Genomic DNA, 19,242 nt, shown 5'->3' with positions numbered 1-19,242 from the left:
TATAGCCATTGGACTTAGGTGTCGGCAGGAGCGCTGGGTAAGTGAAACGTGTGTGTCCATTGGTTGAAGGCACAGTATATTTATGTTGAAATATTCCTGAGCCAGTTTTTTGGATATATGCATGAAGCTTTTGTATTTTGGAATGTGGAAGTGAGTTGGACCATGGAGCAAAGCTATGCTGGGATGGAGGAGATAGGGGAAGTGTAGGGTCAGCCCCTGCAAGAAACAGCAATTATATTAGAGTCTTGTCTTCTATCATGCAATTAAAGCAAATGGTTAATAACTACGTTAAATTTGCTTACTTTCCAGTGGGAATTTCCACAGCCTTGCTTTATTTGCACAGGGCTGTCCCTAGCTTTGAAGTAATGCATAGGGGTGTCTCTTGGATCTGTGCTTTTGTGACACCACTTGCCCTGCCAGACTCCGATACTCATTGGTCCCTAAGTTCCTTTCTTTGTTAAGCTGGTTTAACATTCCTGAAGACACCAGCATGTGATGTAGTGTCTAGAAGCAAAGCAGTGTTGGAGACCTAGGAGATTCGGTATTTGGTGAGTGGTGCGATTCTTTCAGAGTTTGCATTTTGTGGTGGTGTCAACGCCCAGACCACCATTTGTTTTGATTTCTAAACCTCTCGTGGGCTCCACAACCTGTTATCACACACGGGTTACCAGTGGAGTGTATGCAGTAGGTAGTAGATTTACTCTTGAGGTTTTTCCTTATTTTAGATCTAGGGCAAGAAGCATGGCTATTTTTAATTTCAAAGGAGAATGTTCAAAATACCTGCCTAGTAGGACCCGAAAAACAGGGTTGAGTGCTCTGTGCACATACGGGGTCCATGCTCATGATGCTGTGATCTGTAAGCCTTTTATAACTTTGATTGTTACCCCACAGAGCTCTGTTTCAGTGGGAGTTTGGGGCCATTAAAATAAGATGCTTTGTCTAATCATTCTTTCCAGTGTTTAATAGAGAATTGTTCTTAAATGGTATACATGTCCAGAATTTTTAAAGTCACTTAAACTTGTCACTAGAGTGGACTTTAAGTAACCCTGTTTTGTGTATGGACAGTGAAGTAATGTTAGACATCATTGCCAAATTTCTAGAGCTCCCAACTCCTCCTGAAAGCAACGAGAAAATAAAAAAGAATTTTACTTGCTATATTCTTAGTTTAATTTGCCATTAAATGTTAGCATTCTGAAAACAAAAACAAAATGCAGTACCAACAAAGTGTGCTCTTAGCACATGGTTTTTAAGAACTTACAGGTGTCTAGTGTTTTGCTGTAGCATAAATCACTATCTCCTGGTCCTTGTGGTATTTGAAATACTCTTGGTTCTGTTTTTTTTTTTTTTTCCCACCCAACATAATTAAAAAAAAAATATCTCTAACTTTTTTTTTTTTTTTTAATTAAAAGTGGTTGCAAATTATTTTGCTTGAGTAATACTCTGGGAGCTTCTTGACCACTTGAGAGCATTGCTGTGGAGAGAACTGGTATAATACTGTCAAGACCTGAGTCTCTTGGCCTGTAGGCTTTCTGTGAATGTTTCTGTAGATGTTGGGACATTCCTGTCAGGAGGCAGTGGCCCAGCAAGTTGTCTTTAAGTGCATTCTTTTTTTTTTTTTTTTTTTTTTTAGATTTTATTTATTTATTTGACAGAGAGCTAGAGATCACAAGTAGGGAGAGGGGGAAGCAGGCTCCCTTCTGAGCAGAGAGCCTGATGCGGGGCTGACCATGACCAGAGCGGAAGGCAAAGGCTTAACCCACTGAGCCACCCAGGCACCCCTTTAAATGCATTCTTGCTTTATTTTCCATGACCTCGTTTTCCCAGAACTCAAACATATCTTTTTTTTTTTTTTTTTTTTTTCTTTAAACCTGTCTTCTAGGGGCACCTGGGTGGCTCAGTCGGTTGAGCGTCTGGCTCTTGATCTTGGCTCAGGTCATGATCTCAGGGTTAATATCCATCTCTGAGTTGGGCTCCTCACTCAGTGGGGAGTCTGCTTGAGACTCTCTCCAACCACCCCCCAGTTGCCCTCCTCGCTTGTGTTTTTCTCTAAGATAAATAAATAGATCAGTCTTTAAGAACAAAGCAAAACTTATCTTCTAGTAAGTAAAACAGGTATATTCTTGGTGCCTGCCACCTTCAGTTTTTGAGTTACAGTGGTGGTGATTCTTGTTGAGCATGGCTGTTCTCAACAACACTATACTTTTTTCCACTTAAAAATTTTTTTTGAAAATCTGCTGTGTGCACAATACCAACTTAGGTATACTGTATGTTGTAAATAGTCACCTCTGTCTTGGGCCTGATGGCTCTTGACAGTGCTTAAAAGCAAGTAAACCAGAAAAGGGATTACAGGTAACAAATACCTGCTGTTGGACATGGAAGGATCCTCTAGTTCTCTATGCAGATTCTCACCTATATGCAAATTACCTGTGTGAAGTAAAATAGAGCATTATCTTTTCCTTTACTGTTAATGGATGATAGAAAATCATCACTTATTTTCTGCATGCACTTAAAGTATGCACTTTTGATATATTTTGAAATGTTTATACCCATGAAATCATAACACTCAAGATAATCCTTCTCTCTTTTTCCTAATCAACCTCTGATCGACTTTGTCACATAGCTTAGTTGTTACCTTCCAGAGTTTTGTGTAAATGGAATAATGCAATATGTATTCTTTGTCTTCTTTCATCACAGAATGATTCCAGCATCATGTTGTATGTATCATTAGCTCATTTTTCCCCTTATTGCTGGGTGGTACTCCATTGTATGCACATACCATAATTTGGTCAGTAAATTGTATGGATACCACCATATGTTTACTTATTCAGTTTGTGGATATTTGGGTGATTACCAGCTTTTGGCTCTAATGAACATCCCTTTTGTCAGTTAAAATTTAAATTTTGCCTTTTCGCCAGTCTTTCCCTTTCTGCAAAGTGAGTTCAATAGATTACTTTTTCTCTCCTTCCTTTTGCATTAGTTAAATTAGAAGGAAGAGGGACAGACTATTTCTGGGTGGACCAGCATTTCCCTTGGATATTACTATTATCAGATACCAAATTTGGAGCATCTTTGGATTCCTGGTTTTAAAAGCAAATGTGGCCCAGACATTTTCAAGAATATAAAAGCAGTCCTAGGAAAAGTTTGAGTGATTGCCATTACTTGGATTGTGTTCTTGGCCAGCAAAACTGTGTACTTCCTGGAAATCTTGGAAACTACCTGGGAGGGACTTCTGACAGATCCCCAAGAAGAGGCAAGAGTGACACAAAAACCAAGAATGAACAAATTTGGGGGCACCTGACTGGCTCAGTCAGAAGAGCATGTGACTCTTGGGCACCTGGTTGGCTCAGGGTCCTGGGATTGAGCCCCTAGTCATGTCAGGCTCCCAGCTCAAGGGGGAGCTTCTCCCTCCCCTCCTCATTTGTGCACTCTCAATCTCAAATAAATGAATAAAATATTTATAAAAAGAAGAGCATGCAATTCTTCTTTTTTTTCCCCGTTTTTAAAAGATTTTATTTATTTATTTGACAGACAGAGATCACAAGTCAGCAGAGAGGCAGGCAGAGAGGGAGGAAGGGAAGCAGGCTCCCTGCCCAGCAGAGAGCCTGATGTGGGGCTCAATCCCTGGACCCTGAGACCATGACCTGAGCCGAAGGCAGAGGCTTCAACCCACTGAGCCACCCAGGCGCCCCAAGCATGCAATTCTTGATCTTGGAGTCCTGAGTTTGAGCCCCACATTGGGTATAGAGATCACTTAAATAAAACTTTTTTAAAAAGTGAGCAAATTTATTTTCTGCTTTAACTCTGAAAGTATTTGACTGTAAAGACTCACCTCCCCTCTATATTCATTTTTAAAGTATAGCAGTGGAATGATTCTTCTAAAATTTCTGGTTTTCTTATATTTATAATCCTTTTCCTAGTAATTCAAAGGAAAAGGGCCATGCCTTTTTGCCCTGTATCTTCTTTCCTCTCCACAAACAGTTGGGCATCCTTCTAGAGTTGTTGTTTGCACTCTTCGGTCTGTTCTCTTGGCCTGTGGGCTGGCCGGAGGAGGGCCTGCAGGACCAGAGGGTGAAGAGACCTGTCTGAAGACATGAACCATCTGCCTGCCTCTCCAGGTTCCTGAGTTGGCTTCTGTCTCTACTTTTTCCGCTGATGACTGGACATAGAGATTTTGCAAGTTGGGTTTGCACTCCTGTGTGCCCAGAATATTTCCTTCAGTGTGGGAGTGAAACATTCTTACTGATTAGAGTCTAAAGAGACATACTCACTATTCTTTAAGGAAGAATTTTCTAAAATATTTACCGAAAGTACAGTAGGGCCACCTGTAGGAAATGTAATTCTGCTAACCTAACAGCAGTCAGTTGACCAGTAAGAGCCTTCAGAACTGGTGATCAAGGGTACTACCCCCATCTGTGTCAGAGGAGCCTGGAAATCTCCTTTAGTCTCTGTCATTGCAAATCTGATGATAGGCTTATGTGTAGAATCTGTTTCTTAATGTCTCCAAGGTCTTAAGGTGTTTTGATTCTGTGTCCCTCGTCTCTGGAATCCACAGAGATAAAAGCTTCCTACTTGAGTGGCAAATGATTTTATTGGTAGAAGGCAGTTCCTTTAGGTTTGTGCTTTTATTTTGCGGAGGTTTGTTCATTTCTGGGAAACAGTGCAGTATGTGTTCGGGTTAGAGGTGAGTGATGAGGAAGTTCAGCACCTGCCAGGGGCAGTTGTGAGGGCTGTTTCAGCTCTCTGGTGGTGGTAAGGTACCCACAGACAGGAAGCCACTGCAGTTGACCAATAAAACAAGTGAGGAGGCAGAGGTGGAGGTGGGAAGAGAGGCGGGGATTCTGAGGTATTGGTATTTGCACTGAATATAACTCGGCCAATGGTTGGATGTATCCTGAGTGAGGAGAGTCTAGGATGACTCTTAAATTTCTGAATTCTAGTAGAAATGGTAGTGGTATTCATCAAAGTAGAAATAGAAGAGGAATAACAGGTTTGGGTAAAATGTTGAGGCCAGTTTTTATCGTGTGGAGTTGATTGACCTAAGGAACCCTGAAGTTGATGTCTTATCTGAAGGTGAACGTGGACCTGGAGCTTGGCAGGGAGGTGAGAGTGGAAATGCGAGTCTGACAGTCTCCTTGGCACATTGGGAAGACCCAAGGGCAGGGATGACCGCTCCATGGGGAGAATACTTGGAGCAAGAAGGAGAAATGCTAATGTGTTCAGGGTTCATCGAAGACTGAAGTTAGCACTGAGTAGATACCAGGAAAGAGAACTCCCACCCAGGCTGAGGGAGCATCTCAAGCAGGATAGAGTTCATGCTGCAAAAGAGGTCTTAGGCCTGAGAGGGGCTTAGACATGGTGGCATTTAGGAGATATGGGTGCCCTGGTAGGGCTTCTGGATTCTGTGGCCTGGTGGGGGAGTGGCTGGATCGTAGAGCATTAGTTAGTTGTAGAAGAAAGGCACAGAAAAGACCCCATTGGCATTTTTTTGGGCAAGGTGAGTAGGCAATTTTAAAAGTTAATTGGCCATAGCACTTAGTCTGGTGCAGTCTGAGCTTCCCCGTTTCAGGCCATGCAAAGTTCTTATGTTTTGTGGAGTCAGAACTGTTTTTTAATGTTTTTGGGGGTGGCATTATGATTTAACATAATGATCTAGCATTTAGAAAGTTTATTGAAAACTCAAATGCTTTTCACATTGTATTTATCAATGTGAGAGACTTGGAACCTCTTGAAGTGCAGGCCTACAGATGAAGGTTCTGCATGGGTGATACGCTTAAAATGCCCCCCTCCTGTGGGCTGTTACCTGGGCTACAGAGCGAGGATGGAGGGATCTGGTTAGGCCTGCTCTGGAAAGTGTGTGGTTTAAGTAAGTACTGAGAGTGGAGGAGCATTGCCGCTTATGTTGTGGGGAGGCGCTGAGGTGAGCCTTGTTCAGTTTGGTTAAAAAATCTCCTGTGGGAGCCCCGGGGTGGCTGGCTCAGTTGGTTAAGGGTGTGCCTTCAGCTCGGGTTGTGATCCTGGGACCCTGGGATCAAGCCTGGGGCTGAGCAGGGCTTAGCAGTGAGTCTACTCTCTCCTGCCCCCACCCTCACTCTCTCCCACCCCCACCCCTTCTCTCTGCTCCTGCCGGTGCCTGCTCGCTCACTTGCTCGCTCTTACTCTCTCTCAAATAAATAAAATCTTTAAAATAACCAAAACCCCGTGAACACACAGTGATTTGTGTACTTTTAATTGTTCCTCTTCGGATATTTGTCTTTAGGCCTCTCAACTACTTGGTCCCAGAATTCCCGATCCCAGCACAGGAGAGGTTCCTGCTCCAGACATGAAGATCGAAAACCTTCAGAGGTATTTCCTGAATGATGGTGTGACTGTGCATGTCCTACCGTGTGCATGAGTACATGTGGTTGGCACACACCTGGTTGATTGATACTGATGTCTCTGCAATCGTGGGCAAATTATCTAACTACTTTGGCCTCAGTTTTCAAATTTCTAAAATGGGGGTGACACAGGTGTTTGCCTCATAGGATTCTTGTGAGGATTAAGTGGGGTTAATACACAGACGTTAATACATACTAAGCACTTAAAAGAGTGCTCAGTAGTAAATGTTAGCTATTATGATTAATTATATTCTTTTTTTTTCCTTTTCTGTTTCATCTTCGCTGGCTCCCAACAACTTTTCCTCTGGCCAGGAGATCAGCGGGTTCGGCTGCTGCCAGTCCCTGCCAGCCTCAAGTTAGTTTGGGCCATGAATTTGTGGCTTATTTGGCAACAACCCATTGTAATTCTGGGAGTTTTGTTTCGGCGATTACGTTTAAGGCTTTTTTTCCCCCCTTCTTTTTCGATTTGTTTCTCATCTTCTATTTTCCTGCTCCCCCACATTTTGTTACCTACCTCCCTATTATCTATTGTCTCTTTATTTAAAATTGCTTTTAGGTGCGTTTCTCTGCAGGCCTTTGTTGATTAGGGTCCTCTACCAGGCCTGAGATAGGTTTTATTTATCAACCTTGGCCAGGCTCTGAGGATTTGAATGATCGCAGAAAGGGCATTTTAGTTTATTACAGTTTTCAGGTGGGCAGGCTGTGGGGAGGAGGGCCTTAGGTTCAGCCCCTGGTTTTGTGTTGCCTTTTGAATAGATGGCTTCAGAGGCTGCCTCATCCTGTAGCTGCGGAGCCGAGGCCTGTGCTCCACCAGCTCCTTCTTTTTCTGGGTCTGTAATGGGAGTGCTGAGGGTCGCTGGCTGTATTGAGGTTAGGAGTTGTTAGTTGTGGAATACCATTCTCTATGAGGAATCGTAGTAGAAAACCATCCCAGGAGACACTTAAACATTAGATCAAACCTTCATGGGAAGGTGGCCGTTTTATTGCCTTCGTTTTCCCAGGTCTTTGTCATTTTTGATCTGCCGTGCTCTCCTCCTTTCCTGTGGGATCTGAGCAGCTCTGCCTGTCTTTATTTCTTAATTCTCTCTGCTGCCTCCACAACCAGTGTCCTCCTGTTCACGCTGCATGCATTTCTGTTACTTCAGGACAATAGTATGGGGGGTTAGGATGGGGGAGCTAGTACTGGGTCTGAGGGGCACCGGGCAGCAGGAGGCTGAGCGGCATGGATGGCACCGGCCTTGTCCCTGACCCGTGTTTTTTTTTTTTTTTCCCCCTAAAATTCTGAGTTGAGCTCTTAGTTCAGACTACTTTACACATAGGTTAGCGCTAACATCGAATTCTGCCAGAGACTGGGGAGTCTGTGTAGGGCATCTGTTTCAGTTCTTGACTGTCCTCAGAGTCTTTCAGTAAAGGAAGGGTGGGTTGCCTTTTCTCATATTGTTGCCACAGTTTGATTTTCCTCCTCCTTTGGCTTACTCCCTTGTTTTTTACTGGCAAGGCTTAGTTGGAATGTGTTTTTTAACTGATTTGCTTCCTGAAGATGTAGACTTGTGATTTTTGTTTTAAAGCACTTTTCTCTGGTCGGGGGAGAAGGGCATGGGTGATACGGGTCCTTTGCATCTGGGCTGGGCGCCTGCTTCGGGGGCTCAGTGCTGCAGGGGAGCCTGACCTTGCTTGTGCTTTTGCAGACGGTACACAGCCAGGTTACTGCTTGTTACTGGGACTTGAGAAACGAGAAGTGGCATAGTGGGGAAAAAGTCTGTGCTGAAAAAAACGGCAGGCCAGAGAAATGGACTTTTTACTCAGACACTGCCCTCAGACTTTATTATGGTGAAGTTTATTAAAGTGATCACCAGTCTGAAAAGCCACCAGGAAAAACAAATATGGACCTATTAACAGGCGTATAATGTGCACTGTGCTTCACAGCTTAAGAAAGAACTCCCTGTCCCGGGAAGAGAGAGTTCAGCATTGTGACTTGTGTAAACAGAGAGTGTAGCTTACAGATGCAGGCATGCTTTGTGCCAAATACAACTTTGGGCCAGCGCTAATGCCAGGGTCAGAGCTTCCTTATGTAGCCCTGAGACACTGGTGGACTGAGGACAAGGCCCCGTCTGGCCGCTGGCGCTGCACTTCTGCCCTTTTCCCAGTTGGGAAGAGCAGCCCTGCGAGGGCCACTTTGGCTCTTGTCTCTACCTCTGATGAGAGATTGAGGAGCTCTGCCTGTACAGGGGTGCTTTGGAGTTTTGGGGGGGTGGGTTTTAGGTGGGGTAAAGAGAAGGTAGAGTACTTGCTTGCTTTCTTTTTTTCTCCTTCCCTCCCCTCCTTTCCTCTCAAATACTGCTTCCCTTATAGAAGTTATACCAGGTAAACAAACATGTGTAAACATGTTCTTTACAAGCCCTTTTTCTGACTTGACCCCACTGGTCTGTCGTTGCTTCTTTCCCATATTTTCCCCACATGTACTTATGTGTGGCACCTGCCAGCCAGGACCCGACTGCCCGGGTACCTTGCCGCAGGCCCTGGTGCTCTGGGAGGCAGGAGCTGGGTGGTGGTGGTCTGCATATGGGAGAGGAGGCCTGGCAGTTCTGGGTTTTGGCTTGAAGTTGTTGCCTGGTTAGTGGAGTTTTATATCTTACCAAAAGAGCACCCTTGAGTGAAATCTCAGCAGCCCTCTTTTGAATTGAGAGTTTCTAGAGTTTTTGGGAGGAGGACAACAAGGTTGCTTTGCTGCTGTCAGAGATGCTGCAGGCTTGTGGAGTTGATGAGGAAGTGAGAGGCTGGTGTGAGCCATTGCCGCCCCCAGCCTGAGAGGCCAAGGGGCGCGGCAGGCCAAGGGGTTCCTGTAATAGGTCAGACCTGGTCTCTGCTGATACAGTGACCTTGTTACACGGCAGCTCCATGGTTACCCTGCAGCTGCCAGCACTCTGAGTCAGAATGCAAATATCACATGTCAGTGACCCTTTCTTTCCCTTTCCAGGTGTTTAGGACAGACCTGATCACTGCTATGAAGTTGCATGACTCCTATCAGCTGAACCCAGATGAGTACTATGTGTTGGCAGATCCCTGGAGACAGGAGTGGGAGAAAGGGGTCCAGGTGCCTGTGAGTCCAGGGACCATCCCTCAGCCTGTGGCCAGGTAGACATGTCTCTCCACCTGCCATTGCCTTTCTGCTGACAGCCAGGTGCCTGAGAAGAGCAGTGAACTAAGAGGGGGCCTCAAGTGGCCACAGAAATGTGTAGAAACATGCTTTAGGTCCAGAGGGAGTGATTTTGTGGGCCATGGGCCTCCATACTTAATATTCCAGCCATCTTGGGAAGGTGCTGCTCTCTTACGAGAGGAGGGCAAATTCCAAGACATTGCAGGGAGGTGACTGGTTGAGGGGAGGAAATTGGGATGTTTACACAACTGCTGCTTTTTTTTTTTTTTTTCCCCTCACCCCACTCCCAGTTGTGTTCACTCTGGGGAGCAGTTCTGCTGGAGAGGAGTGCCTGGCTTCATGGCTGTTGTGGGGATAGGTTCCACCTCTGGAGGAGGGCAGGTGTGAGGAGACCTGCCAGGTTATGGTTGTGTGGAAGGGGGGCTTCAGAGGAGGGACGTTTGATGAGTTCTCTTATTATTTTATTTTATTTAAGGGTCTTGTGGGTCCGGGGCCTTGATGACCTGCCTCCGCATGGAGCTGGGGCCTGTTTGCTCCTTCCTTCACTGTGCTGCTCAGCTGACTGTGGACGCCCCTCATAGGGAGGGAAGATTCAGGGCCTCTGCGCTCAGCTAACGCCTGGTTTCTCTGCTGTGCTGTTGGTTAGCTGCCGGCTTTGTGAAATGGACTCTTTTACCGTTGCTGATTATTGTTTTGGGGTCTCTGTGACAAATGTCCCCTTAAATGTGCAAGCTTAAATGACCAATCCGATGCTTCCGTAGGCCAGAGTCGTTGGCCCTGCAGGATAAACACCATGTTTGCCTTCGAATCTACGTTTGGGGCACAGCACTGTTTTCACTATTTGGATGGCAGTCCCCATCCAGAATTACTCGCCAGGTCATTTTTTTATTTGGGAGCCCAGACCAAGAGCAGTACATGTTAACCACAGCTTATGGAGTTTTTAGCTAAAGCCCTGCTCTTTGTTGAGTCGGAGAAATAACTCCCTTTGGTTTGCCTGTTTTACTTGTAGGTAAAATCACTCTGGTAGTTACGAGGTTGATGACAGTACTTTGACACTCTTTGGACCACCTGCTGATGGTCTGCTGACATGGCAGCGTGGAGGGAGGAACTGTGTGGACATGTGGGGCTGTGATGCTGGGCCTATGTCTTTAGGAAGAGGGCTCTTCCTTCCAAGTTGGGAGGGATTCAGTCTTGTGTGCTGTCATTTCTTTTGAGTGGGGTGTAGTGAAAGGCACTCCAGGTCTTAACAGGTGTGGGGAGAGGGTGGTAGTATAAGGAGAAGTGGGAGCTTGTGTTCCTCTCCTGGGGTCCTAAGCATATGTTGGGAGAGTCCCCTACTTGGCTAGGCCTCTCAGATTCTTAGCTTGCTTAGTAATGGGCAAGGCCTAATTTTATTTTTAAGATTAGAGGTGGTGGGTTTGTCCCCTTGGTTCCCCAGGGCCCTGCTGTGCATGTCCTGCCGCCATGTTCTGAAGAACCTGGTGCTAGACCTTCAGCAGGGTGGGCAGGCCTGATTGGTTGAAAGTGACTTAATCGCTAACTCTTGAAGCTTAGGAGGTCAGTGTTTCGGGATTGCCAGCAGGTCAGGGCAGCCACTGTCCTAGCTCAAGGCAGGGTGTGCAGTATCCCAGGAAGCCAGTTGGAAAAAGCTGTTTTGAGGATGTCTCAGTGTTAGCCTGTTTATCCGGTGATAACCTGGGGATTAGGGTGTTGTAAGTGGAAGCAAATTTTGGGCCTTGTGAAAAGACTTCCTTTTTTGTGGCAGGAAGGGTAACCTGGCTGCTTTGTTTTCTTGTTAACTAGGGTCGTGTCTGAAGAGAAATCCCTCATGTTCATCAGGCCCAAGAAATACATTGTGTCGCCAGGCTCCGAGCCTCCAGAGTTGGGCTATGTTGATATCCGGACACTGGCCGACAGTGTGTGTCGTTACGACCTCAACGACATGGATGCTGCATGGCTGGAACTGACCAATGAGGAATTTAAGGAGATGGGTGAGAGACCATGGGTTATATTGCTTCATTAATGAATGATGAGTAGAGAAGAATTTCAGGCATATGGGTGTGTAGCAGAAGCCCCTCAGCATCGTTTGGTGAAGTCTGCTCCATTCTAGCTTCGGTTTCAGAATCATGGGGTCTTTTTCGGAGATGAGTGTGCCTGGCTATGGCACCTGTGTTCAAGAGGGACTGAGTCTGTGAGTGGCTTGTGAATAGAGTGGTGGGATTGAAGGAAGATGTTTTCTATGGGTATGGGAGGCAGGATTCCCCATCTCTGCCCTGATCTACCCCCCCTCACTTGCTTATCTCAAGGGAACCGAAGCCCAGAGAGATGAAGCAACTTTCCCAAGATGACAGGAGGGTCTGGTCCACACAGTTTCATGCCCTGGTGGTGTTTTCCTACAGTGCCATTCAGATCCTTTCTTCCTGTGGCCTGTTGTTTCTCTCAGGAAACCACACCAGCCAAGCTCACTGTTCTCTAATACACCTCTTGTATTTTTACTTCTGTGATTCTCAAGTCCTGCTCCAAACCTGGAGTGCTTTTCCCATTCACCTCTGTCCTGCTTTCTTTCTGTGAAACCCCCGCTTGGCTGAATGTTTTGCCCATTGTAGGCTATTTTCTATAAGTTACTCTTTTTGTGTTTATCTACAGTTTGGGGCTTCTGTACCTCGTTTTACTTGCGCCTCCTGGTGTCAAGACCAGGATGGTATGTAGGTTGTATCTTACATTGTCACCTCAGGCTGCTAAGTGCTGCTTGAAGGGCTGTGATGAGCAGGAGCACGGAGGTCAGTCAAGTCTGGGCTTGGAGTGAGAGACTGAGGATTCATTAGAACTTGTGCTGTGGGTCCTGGGTTGGGGAGAGGCGGCAGAGATGTCTGTCGGCAGTTTGGCACACAGTAAGCGTTTATAGAATGCTTGGTGGTAGATTTCAGAGCCCTGAGGGACAAAGACTGCTTTTGTCGTGGATGGGTCCCCGAGCCTCACATAGGGCCCGGCGGACAGCAGGTGCATGTTGTGCCACCGCACTCCCTGGGCCTCGGCCCGCTGGATGGGGGCAGTCAAGCCGACTGAGCCAGGAAGGTTGTTGCTTTCTCCTTGTTTGATCACTCACATATTTTGACAAAGTACAGTGCCTTCCTCCTGGTCCCTGCTTTTAGGTATTAGTGACCAGGACGTTAGCAAGCCAGGAGGTTGTTTGACATAATCTGTTGATAAGTTTTCAGAGCTCTCTTGGAACTGAATACCGTTCAGTTCTAGCTTCAAAGATTATAAAGTTCTGCTTTGTGACAGCTGTGGGAAGACCTGTATCATGCACTTGACTAGCTAGGTGTCCTGTCTTATGGTAGAGGGTACAGCCAAAGACGCTGAGGCCTTTGTGGGTGGTTTAAGTAACGAGTACTGGGCTAACTCGCCAGATGGAAAGGTAGTCTGGAATACTTTGGCAAGACTAATATGCGGTTGTCTAACAGAAATTGAACATATGCTTTTTAAGATGTTTTAGTTTTTATTGGTCTTTGTAATGGTAGAAGTTAATTATAGGGCATAGAATTGTATTTTCAAAGCCAGTGTTAGTTTCAAAACTGGTAGGAGGAATTGAGATGTAAGTGCCTGGCCAGGCAGTGGAGTATTTTATCAGTAACTGGAGTGTGGGAGATGGGTAGGTGGCTTTTTTGAATATGTGCTTAGAGCTTATCATGGTGGCAGCTCTGTGTCCTCCAAGTTTTTAAAAACTTGAAGTGTTAATTTGATGGCTTTGTATTTATCAGAGTGCATAGAAGTTGGCTCTAATGACCTATTGTTTCTTGCCACTTACATGTTCTGTTAGAATATTTTTATAACCTGGTTTTTCTTTCTGCATGAGTGTTTTCATTGTAGGAAGTTTGGAATATATCCACAAATGGAAGGAAATAAAAGTCTCATCTTACCAGTATTGTAACCACGATAACCACTTGAAATTTATTTTTGATCATTCTTGCATAAGAATGCATTTTATTTGATTCACAATGAGCTGTTTCCCTTGCTTCAGACATTCCTTGTGTTTCCGTCTTTCATGTGTCTGATTGACTATGCATCTCAACTTTGTAAATTCAGAGGGTGAGGAGGGATAAACCAGTTAAAAACATTTGTGTGCTCACAGTGAAATCTGTTCTCAGAGCAACATTTTCAGTAGCAAGAAAGGAGTGTTATTCAGAAGACACCCAAACTATAATATATGGTCATGGTGGTGGTTGTTGTTGTTGTTTTTAAAGATTCATTTATTTATTTAGAAGATTTTATTTATTATGTGAGAGAGAGTGAGTGCGTATGCATGCACAAGTAGGGAGAGAGAAAGGAAGCAGACTGTCCTGCTGAGCAGGGAGCCTGATGCAGGGTTTGATCCCAGGATCCTGGGATCATGACCCGAGCTGAAGGCAGATGGTTAATTGAGCCACCCAGGTGCCCCATATGGTCATGGTTTTGTTATGTATCATATAATAAAATGCTAGTTTAACGATATGTGTTTAATACCCTTAAACCCTTTTGGGATTTATCTTTTGCTTTTCTGCTTACAACACTATAGCTCAGTGCCTGACCATAAGTAACAGACTGTTGCCTGGAAGATTCTTTTTGCCTTTTAATTTGAAGATCCTTCCTTGGAACAGTCTGAGAGGCATTCCGTAGAAGATGTTTGGGATCCTCAGGATGGATTTATTTATAAGGTTATTTATGCATTATAAATACAAATATACTAATAATGTCTTACTGTAATGTTTATCAATATGGTTTTATTAAAATGTTTTTGGGGCACTTTTCCTTTAGGAATGCCTGAATTGGATGAATACACCATGGAAAGGGTCCTAGAAGAATTCGAACAGCGATGCTATGACAATATGAATCATGCTATAGAGACTGAAGAAGGCCTGGGGATTGAATATGATGAAGATGTTGTCTGTGATGTCTGCCAGTCACCTGATGGTGAGGACGGCAATGAGATGGTGTTCTGTGACAAATGCAACATCTGTGTGCACCAGGTATGTAGGCAGTAAGGCCCAGAAAGAATGGAGCTGCCTGGGGTGTGAGCTCACCTGCTGCCAGGGAGGCCAGAGGTCTCCCTCCAGATGGGGTCTCTTTTCCTGCTGTCCTAAGTGAGTGAAAGAGGTGTGCTCTGTGGACTAAATCTTTTGTTCCTAATAGGTTCTTACAGTGTCTGAAGTATTTCCTACTACTTTCTTACATCTGGAAGAAGAGGATCCTCTGTGGAGATCTTCTTCCCTTGCATAATGTTTTTATTCCCATCCACAGAAGTAAGGTTTGCTTCAGAGGAATATATGCAGCCCCTCTGAACTGGCTCACACCTGAGTTTAGATATGAACACTGGGGGCAGGGCAGGGGGCAGTTTCTAAAAGCTGGTTAGGTTGCTGTATTAGTTTTTTAGGCTGCCATAACAAAATACCACAAACGGGGTGGATAACAGACATTTATTATTTTGCAATTCTGAAGACTGGAAGTGTGAAATCAGTGGTGTGTTGGTGGGCCCACGTTCCCTCAGAAACCTATAGGGGAAGCCGTCCTTGCCTCTGTCTGGCTTCTGGCAGTTTGCTAACAATTATGTTCTTTGGTTTGCAGCTGCACAATTCTAGTCTCTGCCTTTGTTGTCTGACAGTGTTCTCGTGTGTCTGTCTTCACACATGGCCACGTTCTCCTGAGGGCACCCTCCGAATGAATTTAGGGACCCACCTTACTCCCATATGATACCATCTTAGCTGGTTATATCTGTTAAGACCCTGTTTCCAAATAAGGCCACATTCTGAGGGACTTAGGGGTTAGGATAACTTCTTATCTGTTTGGGACTCAGTTCAACCCATAACATTCACTAATGTGTTCGCTTATAAACTGTGATGTTAAAAGAAGAGTAAGGAGATTCCTTTTCTTAAATGTTACTTACTTTCCTTCGTGTGCCCACTGGCATTTGGTGGTTGCTTGCTACCATCCACAGAAAGGTAAAGCCTCCAACATCAGTAAGAAGGGTGCTGGGTAATTTTAAAAAGCTTGTGACCATCTCCATCTCTTCTCTCACGTATTTCTTAATGCAGTAATGAAGTAATTTGGATTTCTGAGGGGACACTAGTTTGTATATACACTCACGAAAAGGCTATCATTCAACTGTTGATGGTGAGATTTAAAACAAACTTAAAAGACTCCTGTGGAATAGTTCTTTGGGCGACCTCTCAGAAAGAAGAATCAGGTTTGTTCTGTGAAGTTCTTGCTGATCGTGTATTCCTTCTACAAGAAGGAGGCTTCCCCTTTTCTTGAAGATGTCACCACTGGTGGCCCTGTGTCAACTCATCCTGACAAGGAGACAGGAGGCCACAGTCTCTTGCTCCAGTTCTGTTACAGGCCATCTTTTGGCACTAGATTTTCAGATTATCTGGGAAGTTTCCCTGGGATAACAAAATTCTCAAAGTGGTTTTGTTGTGTCAAGATCACTCTTCTGACTACCAGTGTTGCTGTTTTGTTGCTGGTGTTCCTTTCCTGGATGATGTTTCACTATTTTTTATGCCATTTTACATTTTTTTTTTTTCCTCCCTGAGAATTTTGTTTGAAAACAAGGGTTCTGCTTGAAAACTAGTTGAACCCCCTCTTTTATAAATGGGTTCACTAACGGCAGGTTGGGCTGTTTAGGGCCCGTTGTGGTTTAGTTGCATTGGAACTGGGACTTGGGACCCTGGTCCCCCAGCCCCACCCCTCTGCCCAGCCTGCCATGCCACATTGTCCCTTTGCCCTCACATTTATATCACCATCCTGTTGGGAGGTTCTTGAAGGCTTCTCTTGAGGGCATACTGTATTTAATTTTTTAATTTAGTGTAGACTTGATTTTCCAGTAGAAAAGTTCTCTCTTCAAATGTGACTTTTTCTAGAATGCCTGATACAGACTTTTTTAGTATTTGAAAACTTAATAGTGTCTTTTAGCTCTGTTAAAAAATTTTTTTCCAGTCAGTCTGTGTTGACAGTGGCTTACTCATGGCACCGACCTAGGGCTCCTAAGCTCCAATCTTGGTGTTGCTTAACTTTGCTCCTCTCTTCATGCTGTGGTTTCCTTTCTGTGTCCTGGCTATTCATATCACAGAGTGGCTGTGTTTTTCCTGTCTGGAGGATTGGAGCTATATTACTGTGTCTTGACTTCCTGTCTTCTGGCTTCTTTAAGGATAAAGTTCTGAATAATTTGGTGTTTTTAAAGGTTCTGAATGTGCTCCTGGTACCATCTTGGTTTTGTTTCTTCACATTTAACATTTGCCTTTTCTTATTTTTGAACCATCTTAATGACTTCAGTGGTAAAATCCTTGATTTCAGCAGTTCTGTGTTGTCTGGTGCAATGTTGCCATCTTGTGCAAAGCAGGCTTTGTTTTAAATATTGGCTGAAGACACCAAATTCTTTGTCTATAGGGTCTCATTTTTCTGTGCATGTTGTGCTCACTTGGGAGAGTGGTGGGGTCTAGTGAGCTGATTTTGTTTGACTGTGGGAATGCAGATGCTCCTTAGTTCATTCTTATTTCATAGGCCATCTCATTGAGTAGCTTTTGTAGACTCAACTGCTTTGTGCATTTTTCCCTCACTTTGGTATCCCACCCACATTAGTATATCAGAGAAGGAAAAGCTTCCCCCACTTAGCCTCGTGGGGTGTTTTGAGAATTTATTGCCCAATATTTAGAAACTTGGTATAGATGGGTGCCCATAGCAATAGAGTAAAGCAGGTTTTCTGTCAAGTTTTTTGTCCTTCAGGATTTTTCAGGACCACCTTCTGGTAAATAAGGATGTGTTTATCCCTGAAGATCCCAGATACCTCCAGGCTGCTGCTGTGAGGCTGGCTGGCATTTTTTGCTAAAGGGAGAGGGTCTCCAGCTAAGCTAGGTCGATGTGGGAGTACCTCTATTCTATTCTGTTAAAGTCTTTCTGGGTGTTTTTTAAATGATACATACACGGGGAAAAATAAATCTTTCTTCTTTCTCTGTTTTCTTTGGGGGATGTGCTGTGGCTTCACAGGCCTGTTATGGAATCCTCAAGGTCCCGGAGGGCAGTTGGCTGTGCCGGACGTGTGCCCTGGGGGTTCAGCCAAAATGTTTGCTGTGTCCCAAGAAAGGCGGAGCGATGAAGCCTACCCGCAGTGGCACCAAATGGGTCCATGTCAGCTGTGCTCTGTGGATCCCTGAGGTAGGTATAGTTCTTAGTAGTAGCCTAGCTCAGGAGTACTATGGGCTTTATAGCTGGGATTGGGGGTGGGGAACCACTCATAAATAGGGGTATTATAGCCGATGAGTGAAAAGACACCTATTAATTGTTGTCTTTTTTTCCCTCCCTCTTAAATGGAATCTCAGGCATACTGTCCTCTTGACTTGGTACATAAATTTGTGGGAATGTTAACTGGAAGCAGCAGTGAGTCGGACTCTTGGTTGTGTTCAAACCACTTCAGAACTGTGTCCCAGTTGACCCTCCCACTGCTGACATGTGCTGCCAGGAGTGGGCCTGTGGCGGTCTGGCCTGGGTGCTGCTCTGGCCTTCCCTAGGGATCGGCTCTGAGTCCCTGGGCCTGGTGAGCCTTCCATGCAGCACTAGATGGTTAAAGAACCACTGCTTTAGGTCACATTTTTGTGATTTTTATTAAAATTCTAACTTAGCCTCAACCTTTTTAATTTCAGGTCTGGTCTAATTTATTTCAAATCCCAAACCTTGACTAATTTGATTTGCATGGCTCACTATGAGACTGTCATTTGTGATTCATATTGCAGCTTTTGGTGGGGGGGAGCATGATTTTGGTGCATTTTTTTTCTCCTGAGGAATATTATCTGGGAATGATTTTGATTGGAGTCTTGGTACCACTGAATCTCATGGTTTGTTATTAATAGGGATAGAGTTTAGTGATGCAGGCTGAATGCAGACAGGATGCCTATTTATCTTGGTAATTTTCCACTTTGAATTGTAGTAATGTTTTCTGACTGGAAAGAATGGTTTTCTTCACTGAGGGAGATGCTAAAATTAGTATGTATTTACTTCATTGTTCACAAACTATTTAAATACATCTACGAAGGCTTTTCAGTCTTGATCACTTAATTGTGGGCCAGAGGTTTAGTTAGATTGCATTGTCCTGATACAGACCCATCTTTTGCTGTCAGACACTCAGGTGAGAAGTGACTGTTACTAGTTACCTGAGTGTTTCATAAACAGGACCCCCCCAACCCTCGACGCATGGAGGGCATGGAGCATGGAGGGGACTGGGCTCTGGGTTCTCTACTGCTGCTGGCCCAGAGCTGGCACCTGCACTGTCCAGATGCTCAGAAGTAGGGATTTTCCTGGCCTAGAGAGTGCATGCATGCCCCTTGCCACCAGCTGGTAGGATGTCCGTAGGAAAATACGTTTCTACTGTCCATGCTCAGCTCTTGCTTGTCCGATGGCCTCTGCCAGCCTGTCTTGCTATTCCTTGGGCCTCTAGGTGAGCATTGGCAGCCCTGAGAAGATGGAACCCATCACGAAGGTGTCTCACATCCCCAGCAGTCGGTGGGCGCTGGTGTGTAGCCTCTGCAATGAGAAGTTTGGGGCCTCCATACAGGTAATCCACTTAGTCACAGTAGTGTCATTTTCTTTCTCTGTTTTGGGGCTGGATGAAGGAGGGCTCTGTGAACTGTCAGAGGCTTTGGGGATAGGTCTAGAATCAAGGTTCTCACAGTTCTTCTGAGGCTGCTG

General features: G+C 44.9%; 1 protein-coding gene across 4 annotated transcripts in view; it reads left to right on the top strand.

The window, feature by feature from the left end:
* Nucleotides 1-19,242, top strand: part of LOC111153420 (jade family PHD finger 1) — a 57,781-nt gene that overhangs the window by 23,372 nt on the left and 15,167 nt on the right. For all 4 annotated transcript variants that reach the window (XM_022512447.1, XM_022512439.1, XM_022512430.1 and 1 more), the window contains exons 3-8: nt 6,257-6,342; nt 9,352-9,509; nt 11,335-11,522; nt 14,326-14,537; nt 17,548-17,715; nt 18,992-19,108. In XM_022512447.1, coding sequence (XP_022368155.1) covers nt 6,257-6,342; nt 9,352-9,509; nt 11,335-11,522; nt 14,326-14,537; nt 17,548-17,715; nt 18,992-19,108 — 929 coding nt within the window. The remainder of the gene's footprint in view (nt 1-6,256; nt 6,343-9,351; nt 9,510-11,334; nt 11,523-14,325; nt 14,538-17,547; nt 17,716-18,991; nt 19,109-19,242) is intronic.

The sequence above is a fragment of the Enhydra lutris genome, unplaced genomic scaffold (assembly GCF_002288905.1).
Source record: "Enhydra lutris kenyoni isolate GAN:26980312 unplaced genomic scaffold, ASM228890v2 scaffoldscaffold3, whole genome shotgun sequence".
In the NCBI taxonomy this organism is placed as follows: domain Eukaryota; kingdom Metazoa; phylum Chordata; class Mammalia; order Carnivora; family Mustelidae; genus Enhydra; species Enhydra lutris.
The sequence above is the reverse complement of the archived record's forward strand: the minus strand, read 5'-3'. Positions and strand labels throughout refer to the sequence as shown.